The sequence below is a fragment of the Vipera berus genome (genome assembly GCF_964194415.1).
Source record: "Vipera berus genome assembly, chromosome: 1".
Taxonomy (NCBI): Eukaryota; Metazoa; Chordata; class Lepidosauria; order Squamata; family Viperidae; genus Vipera; species Vipera berus.
The window spans coordinates 84,843,138-84,867,545 of record NC_138202.1 but is presented as its reverse complement, the minus strand read 5'-3'; the positions used below and the strand labels follow the sequence as shown (position 1 = coordinate 84,867,545).

General features: G+C 38.1%; 1 protein-coding gene across 1 annotated transcript in view; it reads right to left on the bottom strand.

Moving 5' to 3' along the window:
• The window catches only part of SLC1A2 (solute carrier family 1 member 2), a gene marked incomplete at its 3' end in the record, with an annotated part of 32,423 nt that overhangs the window by 3,055 nt on the left and 4,960 nt on the right, over positions 1–24,408 (bottom strand). Inside the window, exons 3-9 of the mRNA XM_081320271.1 lie at positions 23,905–24,155; positions 18,554–18,716; positions 15,991–16,117; positions 13,302–13,535; positions 9,449–9,643; positions 7,782–7,916; positions 24–255 (exon numbers count right to left, since the gene is read on the bottom strand). Coding sequence (XP_081176397.1) covers positions 24–255; positions 7,782–7,916; positions 9,449–9,643; positions 13,302–13,535; positions 15,991–16,117; positions 18,554–18,716; positions 23,905–24,155 — 1,337 coding nt within the window. The remainder of the gene's footprint in view (positions 1–23; positions 256–7,781; positions 7,917–9,448; positions 9,644–13,301; positions 13,536–15,990; positions 16,118–18,553; positions 18,717–23,904; positions 24,156–24,408) is intronic.

Here is a 24,408-nt window from a genome sequence, read left to right as displayed (position 1 = left end):
ATATCCATAAATGTGAAAGGTACCTTGCATTCATCTATTATGACAGAGTTGTGAGCTGTGTAAACACATTGGTTTGAGTTGTTTTCCCTGTGATTTTTCAGATCATCATAAATTGATTGAGTCTTGGTCATTTCAATATCCTCATGTATCTTGTGATGGGCATCGATGTTTTCCAATTCTGCCTTGGATAGATGATAAACAATGCCAGCTCCAAAGGAGTCCCCTACTACGTTGACAGATGTTCTCATTCGATCTCTACAAAGAAAATATTACCAAAAGATGGAAGACTTGAAGCACAAAGAATCAATTTACAGGAGACCTCAGCAAACCTCCAAGTGTGATGGTAGTCAGAGCCAAACTTGACCAATGGCCAAGCTCTAACCCTGTGTCCAATGCATCTGGTGGACATTAGGCCTCTTTGCAGTGTGAATCCCCAATGTAAGAATGTTTACATGACAAGAGAAAAGGGACAATATAAAGTAGAATCCTATATTTTCTTAAAAAGCATTCCAGAAGTTGTAGTTAGTAATTACTTAATTACAAAATTCCTTCATTTCAATTTCTCCCCTTTTGGAAAAGAATACATTTTTACCTCTTAACTTGGTTAACATTAATGGTGAAACTCTGATTAAGAGGATAATGTGTAAAAAAGTTCACCTTAACAGGGAGCTAATTATTAGATAGCCAAGAAGAGCTCTTAAAAAGCCCTGAGTATTTATACATTTGCATTCATACTTTCCAAAACCTCTATAGGGGGGAGGTCTATGTGCGGTTGATAGAGGAGTGGTTTGAAAACCAAGCTTCCTTAAACAAGCGGCCGCCTTTAGTGTTGTCAGTGGCAATTGCCTCGGTCCCTGTTAAAGACGTGGTTGTTTGTAGACATGTGTGCCCACAACTGTGAATGTCTTGTCTTCTAATTGCAAGCTTGTGTTCATGCACCCTAGTCCTCAGTCGTTTTGCCGTCTCCCCAATGTAATTGCAATTGCAATTCTGGCATGGCATCTTGTACACAACGGAGGATTTTTCTTCATTGGGGAGTGGATCTTAGGGCACATGACACAAGCTCGTAAAGTCCAATCAGGTCTGTGGGCAACACCGACCTTATGAGGGGCTAGTATGCACACTATGGCCTCAGACACACCGTGGATATAAGGCAGTGTTATCCGTGATGTTAAGGTGTTTTCACATTCATGGAGGGTATGAATGTGCCAGTGACAACACTAAAGGTGGCCGCTTGGTTTTCAAACCACTCCTCTATCAACCGAAACATAGACCTCCCCCCTGCATACCAGGCACTAAGGAATTGGGAAGACGAACGACGTGCGCAATATGAAGACAAACAGTGCAAGCATTCACAGAGTGCCTCTTTGTATAAAAATCAAGATTGCAACAACACACAACCACCCTGCAATGTAGAACACAGGGAAGAAGAGCAACAACCATTTAGGACCTCTGGTATGAGAACACAGGCAATGACTAGAGCTATGGCTACAACACATGGAACTATCAGCAATTCACTTTTAACAACAGATACCCAGAGACAACTACATCCCCCAAAAACGGATGCGCGACAACCCAAAGAAATACAGCTGACCTCAACAAACAGACCGGTGACGTGCTCCATGAGCAGAGTACAGACACCAACAGTATAAACGCGATCTCCCCACCCCAGCGTTCCACCCTGACGACGTTGGCAGTTAGCCAACGAAAGCTTGATCTTTTAGCAATAAAAACTGTTTTAGTTTTTCTTATTCCATCCCAGTATATACACACATACACATACATATATACATACATTCATACACACACACAAAAATATATACATATACATATACATATACATACACATACATACACACACACACACATATACATATACATATACATACACATACATACACATACACATACATATATACATACATTCATACACACAAAAATATATACATATACATATACATATACATACACACACACACACACACACACACACACACACACACACACATATATATATATATATATATATATATATATATATATATATATATATATATATATATATATATATATATATATATATATATATATATATATATATATGATTATACAGCAATTTTGAAAAAGTTATATGCGTATTAAAAATCTAAGAATTAAGTATGAAGTAGCCAGTGCTACACATCACATTATATTTAGGTGTATAATTCAAACCAGGCTGATAAAAATAATCAATCAATTTTAATTAACTCATGATGATTAGTCAAAGGCTTTTGTTTGCTAGTACTAAATGGTTGGATACTGGGTACACAGTAACATATTCACTGCATAAATACAAATATCAGGTAATTCAAGCCAACTAGAAAACAAACTACAAAAACGAAACCTCAGTTAGGTTTTATGCTGTTGTTTTTGAAAGTGACAAAATCAGTAGTTTCATTTGGAACCACTTAGGTTTACTAGTACAAACATGGCTTTTTCATGTGAGATTCATTGAAATATGAAATTGTCCCTTCCAGTAAAAAGGAATTTAAAAAAACAACATTCCATCTCTGAATGTAAAGTCAGTCTAAAAAGGTGTATGAAACAGCTTGACGTTTCTCTCAATAACAGAACAGCCCTCCTGTCACTAAAGCCTTTAAGCCTGTTCAAGATCCCAAGCTTCCTTTGCCATACCTGACCTTTTCTATAAAGATGACATCACAGAACTGCTTATGTTAAACCACAGCATTACCCAACCTTTGAGAAAGATCAGGCATCACAATGTAAACTCCAGCCTTTCCTGCCCAGTTTGCTTGGTTGGCTCCATTGGTGAATTATGGCTATGAAGTCTCTCCATTTAGGAGAGGCGGAACTGTTTTGACAAGTGACATTGCTTCAAGTGATACTTCCTTGAACAAGAAAGCAATCACCGATATCAGTTTAACATCCTCTTACCGCTTGTCAGGCTTTGTTCTTTTTTGCTACAATATAAACGTACACTTAAAATATAAATCCAGTACCTGTTGTTTATTGATATAGCAGCTCCTATCTACATCGTGCAATTTTTCCTTGGGCTGCTTTCTATTAACTATTAAATTGCCTGTATTGTTTCCTACCTACAGCAATATTTTACTTTATTTATATACCACCTTTATTATTTTTATAAATAACTCAAGGTAGCAAGCACACCTACTTTCCCCCCTCCTATTTTCTCCACAGCAACAACCCTGTGAGGTGGATTGGGCTGAGAAAGGATGTCTGGCCAGCTGGCTTTCATACCGAAGCTGGACTATTTTCTTATCTTTTAACCCAGAAGATAGGAATGAGGCTGAAATTTGATATAAACCAGTTGTTAGAGCATCTCTTTTCTATAGCATTACGGGTAGTCTTTGTTTAGTGACTGAAACTAGAACCAGCAACCTGGTTGCTAAAGAAAGCAGTCACTAAATTAAACTCAGATGACTCCAAATGTGCTTACAATCTTACTTCAGTTTTCCTTTGGTTTATAAACTCAGAAGGATACAACTCTAAACAGCCCGGTGAACCTAAACAATGGGGAAGGTTTCTGAAATTCAGCTCACAAGGAAGTTGGGTAAAAAGGACAAATCTTATAGCCGTTTCCCCTCCCCTCCCCTCCCCTCCCACTTCCCTGACCTTTGGAATGCTCACACCAGCACCGGGATAATTAGCAGGAAAAAAATTGATGTTTGTACTTAGATTCATTGGAGAGGAAGGGATTAGAAGAGAGTAAGCAGGCACATAATAGGGAATGTACACTAGCTATTGCTGGCTATTTGCCCAGCACAGTAAGTTTATGAGTCAGGCCCTGCTTAGGTAGCAAAAAACGCTTCAGTGTGAAATCAAACAGGATCTTGTCAGAGTCAAGCAGCAGCCAACCCATGAGGAGAGTTAATGACTGGTCCTCAAGCTGTCACAGCGTTCCTGAGGCCACATGATTTCAATTCAGGCACTTGGCAACTGGCTTGCAATTAGAGGGCCAAAGGTTCTAATCAACTAATTAAGGTCACGGAGCTGAGCTTGTTAACTTGTGGGTAGCGCTTGGGGGGGATCAGTTGCAGGAGGAGAAAAGCAGTTCATGAAGTTTATTATAAAGCAGTTTATTCAGGCAATCTCTCCACTCTATATGGGTGGGGAAATTTTACACAGGTCAGGCTCACAAAAATGTGACTGTGACTGAGACAGAGATTCTGCAAAGGACATAAATGGGCATATTCATCACTAAGTTACTTTTTCATTATCATCATCACTGCAAACATTTGCTGTCCAAGGCAATTGCTAAACAATGACTATCTGTACATGAGCCTACAGGACTGTTTGTAATAGAGCTCATCTTACTTTCTTAACTTTTAATATCTAGGGTATGGAATGTTTTTTTTCCCTTTTCCTCCCAGGAGAATTACACAGCATCAATACTAACGTCTTCTTGGTGTCAGATGAATATCTCACGTGCTCAACTGCAATAGATAGTTAATCAAGTGACTGTTTTATCGTTCCACTGGCTGATATTATTCTGTCATCTCTTGCTGCCTCTGCAGTTTTAACATTTTAGCACTGTGTTTTAATTATCAGCTTGTCTTGTTTATTGCTCCAATATGTAAGTCAATTTCAGCATTTTTAAATGGTGTGTGCGTTGTTGGGGTAAGAAGAAATATGCCAAGATCAAATCCTTCTGGACCTCTAAATATTTTATGGTAAGTGTCCATAGAAGCTTCTAATCAGAAGTTGATGAGATTAGAAGCTTGCTCAAAAAGTGAATAGCAAATGCTGGATCACTATCCTATCTTTTTGGGGGGGAAAATCTGTAAGGCAACAATGGGGAAGATCCAGTGATAGGACAGTGTTGTGTCAACAACTGAATAAGATCTACAAACATACGTGTAGTTTTAGTGTCCTAAGAAAGAGTTCCAATGCAATCCTGACAGTCCTTCTGTACATTATAGCTTAAAATAGAATTGCAAAAGAACCAGCATCCATCTCATTTTCTACATATATTACAGCCCATGGCCAGGGTCAGGATTGAATATTTGTCCATCTACCATTCCAGGATTAAAAAAATGGAATGTGTATTATTACATGTATCTCTCTGAAGTGATGAAGGCACTGAATGAGGAGATTTTGTGGGCAGTTGTCTAAATTCCAGCTATTCCAGCATTCTTGCAGTACGTTTGATTGCAATTCAGGTGCTTAGCAACCAGCTTGCAATTATGAGTCATACTGTCCTGAAATCACTATCTGTGACCTTTACTGTCAGCATCAAACTATGTCAGTGGGAAAACCATCAGGTCACAAATGCCAATCACATGATGCCACACCTAATAACCATGTAGGATTTGCCTAATGACTGCAACTGGAGCTGCTATTGTAAATCGGCACAGAAGCTCGATCAAGGTTGACTCAGCCTTCCATCTTTCTTAGGTTGATAAAATGAGAACCCAAATTGTTGGGGGCATTATGCTGACTCTGTAAACTCAGAGAATACTGTAAAGCAAGGCTTTTCAACCCATGTACACGTACCACTGGTAGTATTTCAGCACCTGGCCGGTGACACACGTACGACGGGTTGAAAAGCACTGTAAAATCAGAGAACACATCTCTTAAATATACTCTTTAACATCAATTTTCTTCCATCTATATAATTTTCTTAGCTGATTTCCAGGGCTTGGAAGGATCAGAGTTATTAAAATTATATTAAAAAGTGATTAAATCTTTCCTGATAATAGGTTTTCTGTAACTAGTATCCAAAACATTTTTTCTAGTAGGAGCCATTCATTCTTACAGAATTTATAGCCTCTGTGTTTATATGAGTGTGTGTGTATTAAATATGCCCTACGTATACAGCTTCATAATATGAGAGTCCAGAAACAGTGATATTGAGGCCATACTTCTTAGAGCAGGGCTTTTCAACCGATGGTACACGTACCACTGGTGGTACTTCGGCATCTGGGAGGTGGTATGTGTACGACGGGTTGAAAAGCACTGTAAAGAAATAGTGTAAAAGTGGATGAACTGAAGCAGTGGCAGTGCCAAAGAGGCCTGGGGAAGAGTCAGCTGGAGCTGCAGTGTGGCCGGGGCTCTGCCCAGTATTGGTGCGCACAGCTCCAACTGATCGGAGCTTCCAGTGCACCAGGAAGAAAAGGGGAGGAGTAGGGGGGGAGAGAGGAGACAATATAAAAGGAGGAGGGGGGAAAGGATATAAAAGGAGGAAGAGGTGGAGAGAAGAGAGGATATAAAAGGAGGAGGGGGAAAGAGGAGAGGATATAAAAGGAGGAGGTGGTGGGAGAAAAGAGGATATAAAAAGGGGGAGGGAGTAAAAGTTATAAAAGGAGGAGGAGGAGAGAGAAGAAAGGATATAAAGAGGGGGAGAAAGGAGAGGATATAAAAGAAAAAGGAGGGGAAGAGGATATAAAAGAAGGAATAAAACTGGTACTTTTTTCCTTTTTTATGGTTTGTAACATTTTATTAGATTATAGAATAAAATACAAAAATACAAAAGCAAATAGTAGGACACAGTGGGTAGTAAAAAGGGAAAGAGAAGTGAGGGGGAGAAGAGAAAAAGAAAAGGTATTGACTTGGGGCTTCCTCTGTTGCAGTAGAATGAAGCATTAATATCAAACCTCAACTTTTTATTTCTCCATAATAGTATAAACTAGCCATTTCTATAACAACAAATCAATCTAATCAGTAAAACCCAAAATTCCCCCCTCCCTTTTTTTTAGTCCTCAAGTTTTTGACACCTTGCTAAGCACTGGTGGTACTCGAATATTGTCATGTCCTAAAAGTGGTACAATCTGTGAAAAGGTTGAAAAGCCCTGCTGTAAAGCACTATGGAGTGGTATATACTATAAGTCTAAGGCAGGGGGTTCCCAAGCGGGGGTGTGAGACAATATTCCAGGGGGTGCGAAAACTTGGGTTTTCAAAATTATAATGTATATGCATAATTTGTTGCTATTATTTCAAACTTTTGTAAGTGGTGTGAGAATATATCAGAAGTGTTCAAAGGGTGCGGGGTATAGAAAAGGTTGGGAGCCGCTGGTCTAAGTGCTATTGCTGTAAGACATTATATTATTATAATAGCAAATAGTAGTAATAGTATGCAACATGTACATATTACCTACAATTGGATATCAGAAACAATTCACATACATGACATTAACCCCTTTATAATGTAAACATCTTGCTTTTACTTTGAGTGCTGAAGACAAGGTTATGATTTAACAGCCAAACAGCTTATGTAATAAGATGATGTAATGATGTAATGTAATATAAGGTGGATGATGCAATGATAGGAATGACTCAGCAGAGTCTGTATCCCTTTAAGAGCCTGAGTATAAAAGGGAAGGTTTTGCTGGAGTGTCTCTCTCTCTCTTCCATTTCCTGCTGTAACTGCTGTGTATTGGAGTTTGCTGTATTAGCACATGTATGTATATTGTTCCTGGCGTATGATATTGTAGATAGTGTAAGATAAACCACCATTTAATACAAATCACTGTTTACTGTGTTTACCCCTGGGTTATCTCAGGACAATAAGGCTGTGCATGCTCTGACAAAGATCAAATTCTGTGAAGTGGGTTGAGCTAAGACACAGTGTCTGACTGTTCCATAGCGATGTAGGAAATTCCCTGATCAATAGGAGCTTGACCATGGATATCCCTATTACCAGTCTGAGATCTTAATCGCTAGTTTGCAGTGTATCATGAGGAGGTGACTGAAGGCAAAAGTTAATACCCTACCAGATGGATAATCAATCACTATTTTGACTTATATCATAAAAACACACTTACAAGAGCCAATCTACTGCCACAAGTAAGCTTATATCCTGGGTGGGAAGTCCTACTGCAGTGAGGATAAGAAGCATGGTCACCAGTCCTGCACTCGGTATACTTGCAGCTCCAACACTGGCAAGGGTGGCTGTCAAACTGCAAAATGAAACATGTCCGCTTATATAATACAGGAATTGTACAAACTTGGATTCTGTTTATTATCTTTTCAAAAATAATATAGGCAGTCCTTGACTCGCAAGTTCATTTAATGATCATTTGAAGTTACAATGGTATTGAAAAATGGGACTTATGACCGTTTTTAACACTTATGACCCTTACAGCATCCCGATGGTCACATGATCAAAATTCAGATGCTTGGCAACTGGCTCACATTTATGATGACTGCAGTGTTGCAGGTTACGTGATCACCTTTTCTTCTGAAAGCAAAGCCAATGGGAAAGCCTTATTTATTTAACAAACATGTTACTAACTTAACAACTACAGTTATTTGCTGTAGTGGCAAGAAAGGTCATAATTCACTTAACAAATGTCTCACTTAGCAACAGAAATTTTGGGCTCAATTGTGGTCATACGTCAAGGACTACCTGTACAGTCCTACTTGCATGGGGAAATATTTCACTTGTTTCTCCTGAACCATCATCACATTGCACACTTCACAACTCTGCTCCGCAGTGTTCTTCAAACTTCCAAAGAGGAGTGCTTCCTACTGACAAATGGATAGACTTGGACCTAATCCATTTTTTATAAATTCATAACATCTATTAATTTTATATTAAAGGTATTTGGTTGAATTTAGAACAGGTGAGGCCCTCTAGATATTGTCGAAGTGTTCAAGTCAGCATTGCTAATGGTTAGAGATGGTGGGAGGTACAATCCAACACAGTAACAGGCCATCATCAGAATCAAAATATTTTCAAGTGCTCTTATTACAAGGGTCCTTATTTAATGAGCACCTGTTCAGCAACCATTTGAACTTGTCATAGTGAATGAGTAGTACTTACAATCCTCAAATTCTGGTCATTGCAGCACCCCTGTACTCATGTGATTATATTCCAGGTGCTCACCAACCAGCCCAGATTTCTGAGCATGACAGTGTCCCATGGCATATGATCAGTCAATGGGGAACCCAGCAGGAAATCAAAAACTATGATAACGTAAGATCCACACTTAATGACAGTAACTGGGGACTGCTGGATGCAGTCACATGACAGTGCACTTTAGGACATCACTTAGTGATAGAAATTCTGGTCCCAGTTACCATCATTAAGCCTGGATTACCTGTAACATGCCTACCTGTTCATTTTCAAAACCATTTTTCCCAGTTATATTCTTGTATTAATTGTTCTAACATTAAAATAACGTGATTCATTTAGGTTTAGCCAATTGGCCCCTTCACTGGGTTTTTTTCTATTTACAATCAATACAGTGAAAAAATCATGTTCAGTGTTAACATAATATAAATGATGGCTATCAGACTGCCTGTATTTGTATGTAAATGGAGAAACTGCAAAAGAGCTCTTTTCAGTTCTTATTATGATGGAAATGGAAACTTTTTACAGATTCTGGGCATGAGTAAACACTAGCATGTACTTCCAAATGTAAATTATTTTGCAATACAATATTTAATGTTGGGATGCCATTTTTTTTCACCAATCCCAATATATTACCTGACAGTGACTATCTGTCCGGCGTCCAACACAATGCCATTCATCTGTGCTATGAAGATGGCAGCCACTGCTTCATAAAGAGCAGTTCCATCCATATTAATAGTGGCTCCAACAGGCAAGACAAATCTTGTCACACGCTTATCAATGCCCAAATTTTCTTCAAGGCAGCGAAAAGTAACAGGCAATGTACCGGCACTGAAAGACCAAGAAAAATGAATTCTTTTATTTTGTTATTTTAAGCATTTGTACAGTTGTAACTCAGCCTGATTCTGGGCAGCATACAAAAAACAGTAAACAAAATACAAAAGAAAAACAAATGCATACAACTGAAACAATAAGCAATTAAATAGTGATCAGAAGCTAACATTTTTTTTGTCTCCACCAAATGGGAGCTCTGCTCTTCCTGATCCAACCATTTGAGGGAAGAGACAATTATTAATTATCTTTCCGAAGGCTTGCAGGATTGGAGACAATGACATGTCAGCAAGGAGACATTATTCCAAAGGGCAACATTGCCACAAAGAAGATACGCTTCCTGGATTCCACAAGATGACTGATGAACTGTGACCTAGGCATAGTTCAGGAATGCTCATAACTTATCTATGCTGTTGCATTCTGTAGCCTTTGGATCAAAGGCTGTCACATGTAGCATATAGTGCAATAATCTAACCAGGAGGTGACTAAGGAAAGTAGACTGAAAGGGGAACCCTCCAATGTAAGGACAGGCAAAAGTAGCATCCAAGATTAAGTTACTCAAAAGTCCCATGGCCACAACTGCCATATGTTCATCAAGCAGGAGGACCTCCAAACTGCACACTGAATCTGGGCGGAACAGTTGACTCATCAAGAATCACTAATAAAGTATCTCCAGTTCCAGGTTTATGGGCTCAAAATTTTTGATCTTGGTATGACTGAGAAGAAGCTTGTTCTTCTCCATCCAGACCCCATAGCTTCTAGATATTGGGATAAAACCTTGATAGCTTTACTTGGGTTGGCTGGAGGTTAATATACAATTGAGAATCAGCAGCACACTGATGATATTGCACCAAATGTATCTTCATATAATTAAAAAATAATAATTCTGATTCCATGGTGTTATCTGGCAGCACATGGTCAGCCAAGACTCTCCCAGTGCCCAAGTGAACTTTGTTCATCTACTCTAGAAACTTACACATTTTGAGTGAAGCTTTTCAGTGATGGGACAAAACTTGGCTATTAAGGTTTCATAACTCAAGGGTGGCTTGAACCAGAATTTATTGATCCTATTCCAACATCTTAACTGGTTCCTAGGGTGTCCAAACAATTCAGCCTCAGTGTTTGTTGGTGCAAGTGAAGTTCCTCTCTTTGTAATATAGAGGCAGCTATGTCCTCCAGAAAGCTTGGTGTGTCTTTTCCAGCTTGTCTGTGCATGTATATCGAACACTGTACTTGGAACTCTGGTGAAATGAAGTGGATATGAAGACATGCACATATTATGCAAAGTGAACTTCGGAAAGTTCCTTTGGGACATGGGTGCTTCAACATTTCAAAGAGAGGCACTTCACTCATGCCAAAACCCTTTGTAAAGCACTTTGTAAAGTAATCCTTCAAATGCCTTCACCCTACAGTTTAAGTTGTAATTGTTCAATAAGCAAAAATGTCAATCCGGAGGCAGGGTTGACAGCATCTACGTTCGGTATCTAGTGTTCAGTTTATTTGGCATCATTTCAACATGGACAAATCATCATGCATTTTGGTATCCAGTTTTTCCTCCAGTTACCCACATATTCTTTTTACAGGGGACAGAACTACAAAATAAGAAGTAACATGCTGACAATTAGCTTCACTTCCAAAATAAGAACATAAATGGATTGATCAATCTAATATTTATCCCATAGGCATTCCTTCCTCTGTGATCTGTATCTCTTCTGATTGTGTTTGAAAGGAAAAAAAAAATCTCAGCGAACACTATGGAGATTCAAATAACTTGTTATAAACATGCTCACCACCAAGAAATGCTTAACCCCTCCACTACCTAAAAGAAATACTTTGCTTTGATGATAATAGTATTTTCCAACGATGTAGCTAGAGAAGGTAGAAACATTCACTTGGACAAATTTTTACTTGTTTAGGACAACAGATGAACCAAAACATAGTTCTAATTCAATATTCATAGCTTTTAAATTGGTGCATGCAGTTTATTTTAAAAATTAGGGAAAGCATCTGTCTACATTCATGCGTGTTTGTCACACATAAAAGGACTTGAAAATAACATAAATGTGTTTTTATTATATTTTGAAGAAATGTGAACTTAACTGTCCATCTTCTGAAAAATATTTTCCAGTCTGATGAACCAAACCTGGCAGATTTGCAGAAATGAAGAACTCTGAGAAACCAAAACGGTCATATTTCCTATCTCTAATTGTAACTACCTAACCTAGCAGTTCGAAAGCACGTAAAAATGCAAGTAGAAAAATAGGGACCACTACGGTGGGAAGGTAACAGCGCTCCGTGCGCCTTTGGCGTCTAGTCATGCCGGCCACATGACCACAGAGACGTCCTCGGACAAGCGCTGGCTCTTCGGCTTTGAAATGGAGATGAGCACCGGCCCCTAGAGTCGGAAACGACTAGCACACGTGTGCGGGGGAACCTTTACCTTTACCTAAGTAATTACATATGAGACAGAATAGAAAATAGGACTCAGTGTAAGGGAAAAAGTAGAACACAGAATAATAGAGTTGGAAAGGACCTTAGAGGTCTTCTAATCCAACCCTCTGCTCAAGCAGAACGAACCATTCCAGACAAATGGAGCACTTATAATCTCTGGAAACAAGCCATTCTACTGATTTATTGTTCTCACTGACAGGAAATTTCACTTCAATTGGATCTCTCTTTGATAACTGTCCATCTGTTACTTCTTATCCTTCCCTCAGGTGCTTTGCAGTCCCCTCTTCTCTGTGACAGTCCTTCAAATATTGGAAGGCATGTCACCCCCAGTCTTTGTCTTCATTAGACAAGTCAGAATAGACTATAATTAAAATAGACTACAATTAGTCAGATAGGACAGGGGAGGACAGGACAGGACAGAACAGAAAGAATAGACCAAGAATAAAGGTAAGGGCCAAGTATTATTTTCTGGATCCAGTATAAACTAGTAGCTCACATATTATAGACACACTGTAATATGATTCCATGGAGACAGTATCATGAGTCATGAAACAGTTTATTTTATTTCTGCATTTCTAATTTTGTCCCCATATGCCACTCTCTAGGCACGCTAAAAGTTAATACAATATTCAGCTCAAAGGAGAAACTTGCAAAGATGATTAACTGTTTTATGTTCTTGAACTGATATGCATAGATGTGTTCTGCAGTACTTTGATGTTGCTGACCCCATTGTCATTATTCTGCATGTATGTATGCATATGTATTTATATGTTTATTTGTTTGTTTGCACAGTTTTTGTATCACCCAGTCAATGGACTAGGGACACTTAAAAATAAAACCTAACTCTGTAAAAGTGACAATCCAGTCACCATCAGGTCAAAGAAAAAGAAGAGTCTTCAGAGCAATCTAGATGTCAACTACAACAGGTCCAACTCAATCTCTTTTATCAATATAAATCAGACTGAACCCAATTTTGGTGGTGAAATTCTTTGACCTTCTATTTTGGGGACACTTTTTACACTAACAAAGCCTTCTGATAGTCTCAGTCTGCAATCTTGCAGTTGGCAGGCAACAATAGCCTTGGAGAAAAATGTTTCAGGACACAATTCTTTATCATGATATTGAATTTCCCACCCATTTTGGTTAAAAGATAGGCCCGTGAAAGGAGACATATCTCTAGCAAACATCATCATTTTCTATTAAATACCTTGAAGCTGTGCCTAGAGCAGTGATCCATGCTTGAAAGATTCCAACAAAAAATGAGAAGGGATTTTTTCTTGTAATTACAAAATACAACAGAGGCAAAAAAATCCCTCCATGGATGAGAAGACCTACAATCACGGTTACCATGTACATGCCAAGCTGTCGAGCAACTACTTCCAAATCCTTGATTGCAATGATTTTTCCACAAATGAGGCAGGCAATGCCCAATGGAGAATACCTAGAAGAAATAAATAAAAAGTAGAATTAGATAATAATAATAATAATAATAATAATAATAATTATTATTATTATTATTATTATTATTATTATTATTATTATTATTATTATTATTATTATTATTATTATTATTATTATTATTATTATTATTATTATTATTATTTTATTTATATACCGCCCTTCTCCCGAAGGACTCAGGGCGGTGAACAGGGCAAGAATAAAAAATACAAAGTTACAAAAGTTAAAAAAGAATTAAATATATGCCCACTAAAAACAGTAAATACAAATATTAAAATAACAATAAAAAACCCCACCAATCCCCCATCAGGCCAGGCCGGCTTGTTCAAATAAGAATGTCTTTAGATCGCGATATCCACCTGGTAACAATCAAATGCACTAAAAATAGAAAAATTGCCTCTTACAATTAGAATTTTATTTCACTTTCAGAAATCTTGAACTTACACATTCTACTTCACTATTGTTTATACATTTGCTAAGGATAACGTCTGTATAATTTTGCCTAATATAATGCAGCTAATGAGAAAATTAAACTCAACATTTTCAGTCTACTTATCTGTTTACACATTCTTTTTGCTATCTTTGGCTTGCTCCTTGCCCACTTGCATTCTTCTACTAGTATTAGTAGGGGAATATTCAATCAGATCTTTATAACAAATTATAGAAGAGTAGCCATGATAGTTTTTGATGGCAATAAAATATTGTGTCATTTAAAGACTAATGCTTTTATTACAGCTTAAGCTAGACTCCTGGAAACTAGAATTTCACAAATGCTCTTTACATGTCACATCCTCACTATTTTACTATGAACTAAACTGAAACTATGGATTTACATCTGATCCTTCAATAAAGAATCCTAGTAATCAACCAGGAATCTATAAGCTTCTCAATCATGTTGTTTTAAGCACTGTTTCCAAAAGTGCCAGATAGTCTCTTTCCTGAAATATTCACTGAGGATAATCCTTACAATCTGGTTTCAAAGAACCCTTACTAAATGTTCAGCGTTGTTTTATGTTTTTATGGAGTTTATGAGAGTTTCATAAATCATTGAAGTGCTGATAGATATGGAACATTTCCTCAAAGAACAGTTATAAATAATTAGACAGAAAGTATCTTTTAGATCTGAAAACAAATATCTTTATCTCCATACAATAAACATTTTGTCTATATAAATAAACAAGATTCATGAGTGAAATCCCTATAACAGTGACACTAGAAGCTGTGGAATCACTAGATGGATTCTAAACAGTATGTGAGAATAACTGTGATGCAAAGATCCAGTTCTGGTACAGGAAAAACTAGAGCATCACACAGTAAATTAAGTATTACATTTTGCTGGACCAAGACATGAATCAACTGCTATGGACCAGTTCTATAGCTCCCCAAAGATGAAGAAGTTTAAGTTTAAGTTTATTGAATTTATATATAAGAAGGGCCTCCAAAGTGATTAAAGCTGAAAAACAACAATCACAGACATTCTGTACAATTCAGTGCTTCAAAAGGCTGCCATAAGCACACTATTATGCAATCTAACTTAGTTCAAATGCAAATAAATGTAATAAAACCTAGGTACAAAATCCTTGAATCTACTCCTTTGTTCTGAGGAGGAAGAGGAGTACTACAGCACAGCAGCGACCAGATGTGAGTTTTCCATGCTCCTCAGTAAGAGGTACTGCATATGATTTCCTGAATCTTTCTTTGAACTGGAGCCAGGTCAAATTGGATAGATTTTAAATGAACACTAGACTGATATTTTTCCAAATTAAAAACCAGGCTCACAGCTACTAATCATTTTCCAAGTTGCTGCTAATCATCTTCAAGAAGCAAGGAAGCTATGAAGAATTAAACGATAGTCTACTAGAATTCTTTAATGAGCTAAAATGCTACATAGTGTGGCATGATGTAGCACATAAGAAATATTCTCGATAGCCCATGTTCACGTTTTAATGAACCCAATCCACACTTGCACAGACTTCTGTCTGCTTACTTATTGTAAAAAGATACCATGATAATTCCTCTCTGTGTTTTTCTCTAAGCACTTTGTACTATGAAACTGGAAACAAAACTGGAAAACACACACACACACACACACACACACACACACACACACTATAGTTTCAATCCAATATAATAAAATACATCAGTGCAAACATTTTGGCAAAGTACAGGCTTACAGTATCTGGATCTATATGACCTCCAAAATCAAAGGCAACATTATTTCATCATCATTAGCTAGAAGGCATGAATGGAAGATGTTATCATCATCATCATATCCTGCTTGAGAAATTCCTGGACATATTTATGATCCAGACTCCTGGATTATATATACTTTTGGCCTGGCTCAACAAAATTCTCTGTATTATTGCTGGTCAAATTCCAAATGATTTCCAAGGTAGAACAGGATTTGGAGTATCTAATAGACGATGACTTTAACTTACCACATGATCATAATTACTAACTTCATTACGATCTCATTCAAGATATTGAAGAAATCTACCATCATCTTGGCTTGTTCTCCCATCTTGCCCATTGTAATACCAAAAGCAATGAAAAACCCAATGAGGCCTGTTGAAAGAATATTACCGTCAGACTCTTTTATGAAACTGTTCTTAAAATTGTGAATTTTTCTGAAGGGGAATTTTCTGTATTCTTCAACCTCAATTTACCATTTTAAAAAAATATGTGATTTTGTAGAGGGGGCACAATTAGAGAGAAGAATTGGGGACAAAAACAAGATAGGCATAGCTCAAACAAGTAGGATTTCTTTTGATTTTGCATTGCATGGAAGCTCATATGGATTTTTTAAATTTCCTTGCTCTATTCTAGGTAATGTATTTTTTTTAAATGAAGCTTCACAGTGCAGAATTTTGTAAAGAATCCAGCCTTTGTTATTTTCCATCTGGAATATTCCTATATGTCTGTCAAAATAAATTGTCTTTTTTTTTCTTAGACATCTATTACCGTGTTTCCCTGAAAATAAGACCCAGTCTTATTTATTTATTTTGCCTCCAAAAGAGGTGCCAGGTCTTATATTCGGGTGGTTGGTGTTATTTTTTCCACTCACCTCCAGCACCGACAGCCCTGCCCAGCTGGCCCACTTCTTCTGAGGCTGAAGGAGCAGCTTCCTTCTGCAATTGAGAATGGTGCACGGGCCTGCATTTTGCAGTCAGGCCTTTCCGGAAGGCCACTGCAAAACCACAGAGGCCTTGTAGAACCAAGCTATGGATTGAATCCATAGTTCTTGGCTGCAGTGGCCTTCCGGAAAGGCCTCTGACTGCAAAATGCAGGCTGGGGATGCCACAGAAGAAGTGGGCCAGTAAGGAGAGGGCTGGCTGCAAGGTAAGTGGGTAAGGGGCGTGTGGGGCAGCTCCACACCCCCACCCAGCTTGATTTTTAGGTGTGTGCCTCACCACAAAACCAGGGCTTATTTTTTGGGTAAAGTTTATATTAGGCCCACCCCCCAAAAATCAAGCTAGGGCACATTTTCAGGGTAGGTCTTACTTTCGGGGAAACATGGTAATAAGATTTGTTATTGTTAATAATCTTTTTAAGAAGACAGAAATAATTATGGAATGCCTTTTAATAGTGATAAGAGCACTCCATCTCAAAGCATTCCTTGACTATTTTTAGATACATTCTGATGCATAGTGTATGTGTGTGTGTGTACACATACACACGCATACATCCCACCTTGGCCAGCTTGGGCCAGTCAGTTTCTGCCAGCACTAGCCAGGAGGCAATAGCAAACCACTTCTGAAAAACCTTGCCAAGAAAACTGCACAAGGTGGGATTAGAGCTCAGTCTGCCCATTTACAGCTTGATGCCTTAATCACTCCCCCAAAATAAAATACATAGCATATAATTCAATAAACATTGTGCACCTCTGTTGATTTTTCTTATCCACTCAGTGACATCCTATACTTCTGACCTTGGTTATGGGAGATTTGGGTGATGTAGGATTTGAGATATTATTTTGAAGAAATCCAGTCCTAACTGGCCATGCATTCTCAGATAATGGAGCTGAAGGAATAGCTTTGCTTTGTGGCTCTTAGTCAAGGATTAGTTTAGTTTCTCATCTCATTAACATCCTTGTGAATCTGATGCAGAAGCTCATAAGGGTTTGGAGCAGGGCTACAAGAAAATGTCTGTGAAACTAATTATTTTCAAATGATACCAAGGTGTCTACAAATTCCTAAACAATACAAAAACTAATGATGGAACTGATTCAGTCCTCCCGCTTCTCTCCCTGCATTCCTAAATATACTCCAGAAAAAGGGGAAATGTCTACAACAGATTTGGGAATACAGATAGTGCAAAGACATTCTACTTTAAATTCCTTGCTTAATGTTCCTTCCGATATAACTGAACTGAGTCTTGGTTTCAGCGGTTTGCAGAATTATTAGCAGAAAGAATGTCTAAGAAAGAACTTTCTTGGCCTCTGATAAGATGTTATGAGGATCAAAGCTTGAAAACAAGTCTAATCTATTTAGGTGTTGCCTGAGAATAAGTGAAATCCCTTAAATGGAAAGTAGCTAATTTTGTCAAGTGGGATAAAGTTCCATTTTGGATGTCAGCGACCTAATCCTCCAATCAGTAGATTCAGCCTTCTTAAAAACATTAGCTTTGTCTCTTAGATTGCTTATTACAAAAAATGATTGGAGACCAAAGATAAGATTTTTCATATTCAGATTCTCCTTGGCAGGATTTCACAATACCTGATCTTTAATAAACACATTAGAATATATATGTTACACTTCTAAAAAAATAGCATATTAAGTGTAGTTTTGATTCAAATGCTTCTTGTTAATTGATATGTGTGATTTGTCCATTTCAGAAAGACTTTGGGTGTTTCCCTTTCAACTCCCCCCCTTTAATAGCACAGCTGTCTGCTATTATCCAATACTGTTGCTTCTCAGGAGCAATTCCCATTTTTGTCTGCAGTTGTGCCTGAACAATATCCATGAAATAAATTTAATAGATGTCTGAAGGCAGAGAGAATACCTAAGACATTCATTCCATCCTTAAACTCAAGACTCTTCTTAACAATAAGTTGAGGCTCTGGAGTAACTTCTGTTTCATTCATGATGGTAAAGATAGAATCTGTAACATTAGATGGTTCTTCCACTTCTTGCAGCATGAGCACTTTTTTGGTAACTGTTTGAATCTGAAAGAATAAAATGCAGAATGAAAATGCAAGTGGAAATTGCCTTTTAGGTACTGTTTTGCAAACTTCATACCAGGGCTTACTCTTAAAATATATCCATGGGTCTAGGTTCTTCACTGTATAGAAAAACTTTCACCAGATAGAAGACCTTCAGAAGTCTACTCTTAATAATAATAATAATAATAATAATAAAGTTGGAAGGGACCTTGGAGGTCATCTAGTCCAACCCACTGCTCAGGCAGGAAACCTTATACCAATTCAGGCAAATGGCTGTCCAGTCTCTTCTTAAAAACCTCCAGTGTTGGAGCATTCACCACCTCTGGAGGCAGGTTGTTCCACTGGTTAATTGTTCTAACTGTCAGGAAGTTTCTCCTTAGTTCTAGGTTGCTTCTCTCCTTGACTAGTTTCCATCCGTTGCTTCTTGTCCTGCTTTCAGGTGCTTTGGAGAATAGTTTGACTCCCTCTTCTTTGTGGCAGCCCCTGAGATATTGGAACACTGCTATCATGTCACCCCTCACCCTTCTCTTCATTAAACTACACATACCCAATTCCAGCAACCGTTCCCTATATGTTTTAGCCTCCAGCCCCCCAATCATCTTTGTTGCTCTTCTCTGTACCCTTTCTAGAGTCTCGACATCTTTTTTACATCGTGGTGACCAAAACTGGATGCAGTATTCCAGGTGTGGCCTTACCAAGGCATTGTAAAGTGGTATTAGTACTTCACTTGATAGAACTATAGTGTAGCAGCTCTTTTCTCTTGCTCTCCTGGTTATTTTCGAATGAGTGAAGGCTAAAATGTCAGTAATGAATGCCCTGTTTTCGTTCACTACACGTTTTATGTCCCAAATTCTAGCTAGTACTCCTGGAAATGTTGTAGGACAATATTCAATTTACAGACACTGCAGAGCTTAGTCCCTTTAACTGAACTAATATGTTATAATAATCTATATAATAATAATAAGTTGGAAGGGACCTTGGAGGTCATCTAGTCCAACCCCCTGCTCAGGCAGGAAACCCTATACCATTTCAGACAAGTGGCTGGCCAGTCTCTTCTTAAAAACTGATATCTTGCAGGTCCCAGGAGGTGAGCCTTCTCTACCCCAATGCCTGACATGTGGAATCCCAGAAGTGAGATTAGCCCTATCTCTCAACATTCTGCAACTCTCTCAAGACCTGGCTATGTTATCAGGCCTCGGAGTCCCAAGGGACCAGGGAGATTTTGCTGTGGCTCGCTTACTGTGGTAAATATCACCTTCTCCTATCTTAGGGGTAGGCAACCTTGGCCCTTTTATGACTCATGCTGGCTCAGGAATTCTGGGAGTTGAAGTCCACAAATCATAAAAAAGCCAAGGTTGCCTACCCCGGTCCTATCTTATATACATTTTTATAGTTTGTTTATAATTGTAACTGCTTTTGTGTATGTATTGGGTTTTTTAAATTTAGAGCTGTATACCCAAGGATAATTTTCCTGTGAGATGGGCAGGCATACAAATATTCTATTTGAACAATCTGGCCTGGTTTGATGGGTTTAGGGTTGGATCTAATTTTAACATAGTTTTAATTATTGTATTATATTGGGCATGATTATTTAATTCTTTTTAACTTCTTTTTTAACTTTTGTATTTATATTCTGATATTTATTGCCCTGTACACCGCCCTGAGTCCTTCGGGAGAAGGGCAGTATAAAAATTTAATAAATAATAATAATAAATAATAAAATAAATACAATAAATAAATAAAGCAAGGGTACCTCTATGTTTACTTTTCATTATTTTTCAAGGAACTCCAAAAGTCACTCGATACTGTTTATATAATTCATGATGATAAGATGGCGAGTTATTTTTGCAAACTTTATGAATAAGAACAAAAACGCCATTTGAGGACTTCCGAAAACTATGACACTGATTTTCCTTCTGTTACGTTATTGAAGTTTTTCTTTAAGTATTGTTAAAACTACAAGTATGGTGAAGCAGAAAGTGAAAAAGCAGCCTCTTAACTGACCCCTTATGACTCCATGGGCATAATGGTGAGAGATGGTGCCTACAGAGAAGGAGTTGGTGTGATGGGCTATAGTGAAATGGCACTTTCCCAGGAAGGAGGGTGCACATCTCAGAAAGAGAGGAGACAAGAGGCAGCCCAGCCCAGAGGTGGACAGAACACAGAGGAAAACAGTAAAGCTAGCCATTCCCTAATATCTTCCAGGGTATATCTATACGCTGGGAGTACTAAGGGCTTAGTACTATGGAGAAGCAAAGATCAATTCAAGGCACAAATAACCACATGCGTGAGTGTCCTTCATTATAGTTGTGTATTTCCCTAGGTGCCATTTAGATATAGGTCATTCCACCACCCCTCCTTTGTATTTTTAACCAGATCTGCTTGTGGTTTATATATATTTTTGGATCCAGACTTTAGTTATCCTCGTTGAATGTTATCCATAATCAAAATCTGTGAAAGTTTATTCCAATGCCCAGCCAGATTATAAGTGCAGTTCCTCATTTCTTTACTGAAAATGTAGCCTATTTGTTGTTTTCAGGGGAGCAAATAATGAGGAAATAATATTCTAGAAACACTGTTGCAGTCTATCCCCATTTAGCTCCAGAATTTTAATTATTTAAATATTACAGAAGCAAAATCATTTAAAATATGCTTTTGTATTTTAAGTTGCTACAGTAGCTTGCTTGCCTCTTTTCTGATACGTTTTAAATAGGCTGGACACATGCTGTTCCTTGACCTATTTCTTATTTGTGAAGGTGTAATCTAGTTATGGTATCTGCAGTTAACAACGCCTGTCTGGCCCTGGAAGGCAGGCTTGGGATATTGGATGGGACACCCTCAAAGAATATCAAAGTTATAGGCCAGAGTGGGGAATTGAAAGTCAATCTAAAAGAAGGCAGCTGTAAGCCACTTACATTCTGTTATCAGGAATATAGTTATTGCCAAGTTAAGTCCAAGAATGTGGTGGAACAATTCAGCCAGAGCTTTGTTTTGCTTTTTGTATTACTGTAATTCTTACTGTTAAGTGTTTATGTAATTCATTTATTGCTTCAATTTTAATTGTTTGATGCTTGGAGAATTCATTATGTGAATACAGATCCATTAAAGCTGATGTGCTAGTGGGTTAACAGTAAGAATCTGAAAAATAGTGAAGCAATGAAAGAGTTGAAATGAGTTGTTTGGAAGAATAATATAACATTGTGAACAGCAAACAATTTTTTAAAAAGGAATGATAATACCAATACAGTATAAAGAGCAGCTTGCCTTGGCTCCCACTCAGCCTATTATCTCATTATGCAGCTTTTCAGCAGCCAAATGGTTTACTCACTTTGTGTCAAACGCAATTAGTTAGAAAGGGGGAGACCAGTTTAGCATTTTAAATGGATACCACTTCTACTCTTTTCCTATACTTCTTTTCTGTGCAATTCTGTGACTATGAAAATCATGCTCCTTAATATTAGAATCACTCAAAACTTAAAAAGGAAACTTGCATAGTTGATGTTTGATTTCCTGCTCAGCCTATTAGCCCCATTTTTTTCAGCATCCAATGAACTTTAATGTACTGAAAAAAATATGTTTTTATATGTGGACACGCATAAATATCAGACAGTTTTGATTGCCTTGTTGCAGTTGTCATCTTGACTTTGGCATCCCTGTCGGAATTTGTGTGTCTTGATAGTTCTGCCTCTTTCCTACCCACTAGACCAGGGGTGTTAAACTGCCAGCTCATGGGCCGGATGCGTCATGGCGAAATCGTGCCCACCCCATTGCCGGCAATGGAAAAAAGTTGTGATACGTCATGACACGTCACATGACGTTGTGACTTTGACACCCCTGCTCTAGGCAGAAAGGATAGCCTAGAGCTACAAGTCAGATAACATACTGTTTTAATTCTTTAAGTCAGTGGCCCCAAACTTTTTGGGCACCAGGGACCAGTTCTGTGGAAAGAGGTTTTTCCGTGAACGAGAGGGGGTGTGGTTTCGCATACTGCCTGCATTGTGACGGATGGAGCTTTGCTTGTTTGCACAGACCGGTTTCTGGAATGCCACAGATCCATGCTAGTACATGGACCGGGGAACCCCTGCCTTAAGCGATGCCTTTAGGGACAACTGAAAAACGGTTGGCAACAGGCCTGGTCCATTTCATTATAAAATAATCCATGTAACTGCTAAACAAATTAACAGGATAGGAGTGGGAGGAAAGAGCTGAAGGGCATCTCCTGGTGATTATGGCACAAAGTATAGATAATAAAAAGGCAGTTCATATATGATTTGGAAAGTCATACTATTGTACTTTTCTCAGGAAAAAGCCACCCTAGTCTAAGTATGAGCAGATTAAGCAACAATAGAGAAATCTCGCCATCCTTCTCATCCAAAAACATTTCAGGCCTTACTTGGGTAGATACATTCACCAGAGACTATTCAGTCTTCAGGTATCAAACACTTGGCTCTCTTTACTGTTTCCCCATTTACCTTTTGAAGCAGCACTAATGACCCTGAACTTGTTAACAGTTTCAGAATACTGAAATGAATAGCCTAGGCCTTTCAGATTTTATAAATATTATTGTTCAAAGAACCACAAGGTATCCCTGATTAAAAACAGGGGAAAAATTCTTATGAAGCACTTTGGGCTGTATTTAGGCAAATGCGTTTATGTCTACTGAACCTTTGAATGAACTAAATATTCGGCATTTATTGAAAATGTTTCTCTATTTTTTTTAGTGAGCTGTAGTTATAGTTCTGACAGTAACAAGATCCAGATTTTTAAGGTCCCAAGGAAATAAAACCAATTAGTATCTAGAGCAGGGGTGTCAAACTGCCAGCCCATGGGCCGGACGTGTCGTGACGAAACCGCGCCCACCCCATTGCCGGCAATGGAGAAAAAGCTCCGATACGTCGCGCGACGTCACGTGATGTCGCAGGTTTGACATGTCTGATCTAGAGGAAATTGGATGGCTTTCAACAGAAATGAAGTCATAAATTTATTAATTTTTTGCAGACTGAACAACTTATCCAATAAAGATACAAATAGAAACTTTGTCAGTTATCATTTAGGTATGCTTTATGTCTAAAGGTATAAAATTGCTAAAATCAAGTGGCATGTGCAGTGATGATTCTGTTTATCTTATCTCATTTAAGGTTATTTTCACAGTTGTCATGCATATTCCTGTATGAAACACGCAGGTTTTTACCTGTTGAAAACATGCTTGCACAAGATTTTCAGGGAACAAGTTTCGAATAAGATCCAAGAAGGCATCAAGACTGGATACTTCATCATTCTTCTTTCCTTCTCCCAGCTGCTTCTTGAGTTTTGGATTGCCAGGATGAATGGCTAATACCAAGATCACTCCCAGGATAGCAGCGATGATTGTTGTGGACATATAATATACCATAGCTCTTGTCCCTAATCGACCACTGGCCTTAGCATCCAGTCCAGACAGCCCTGTAAAAAGAATTGAATTGGCAAGAATTCAGATACAAATGGTATCTTCCTGATTATTGAGAACCTAAATAATGACTAAGAGTGCTTCTTGTGATTAGCACTGTGAAAATAAGTATACCCTCTTAGTGTTGCATTTTGATCATTTTCACCAGTCTTTACATGCAATTATAATATTATAGTGTGTGTGTGTGTGTGTGTGTGTGTGTGTGTGTGTGTGTCTGTGTGTGTGTATTTGTTTTCGTAGATTTTCACG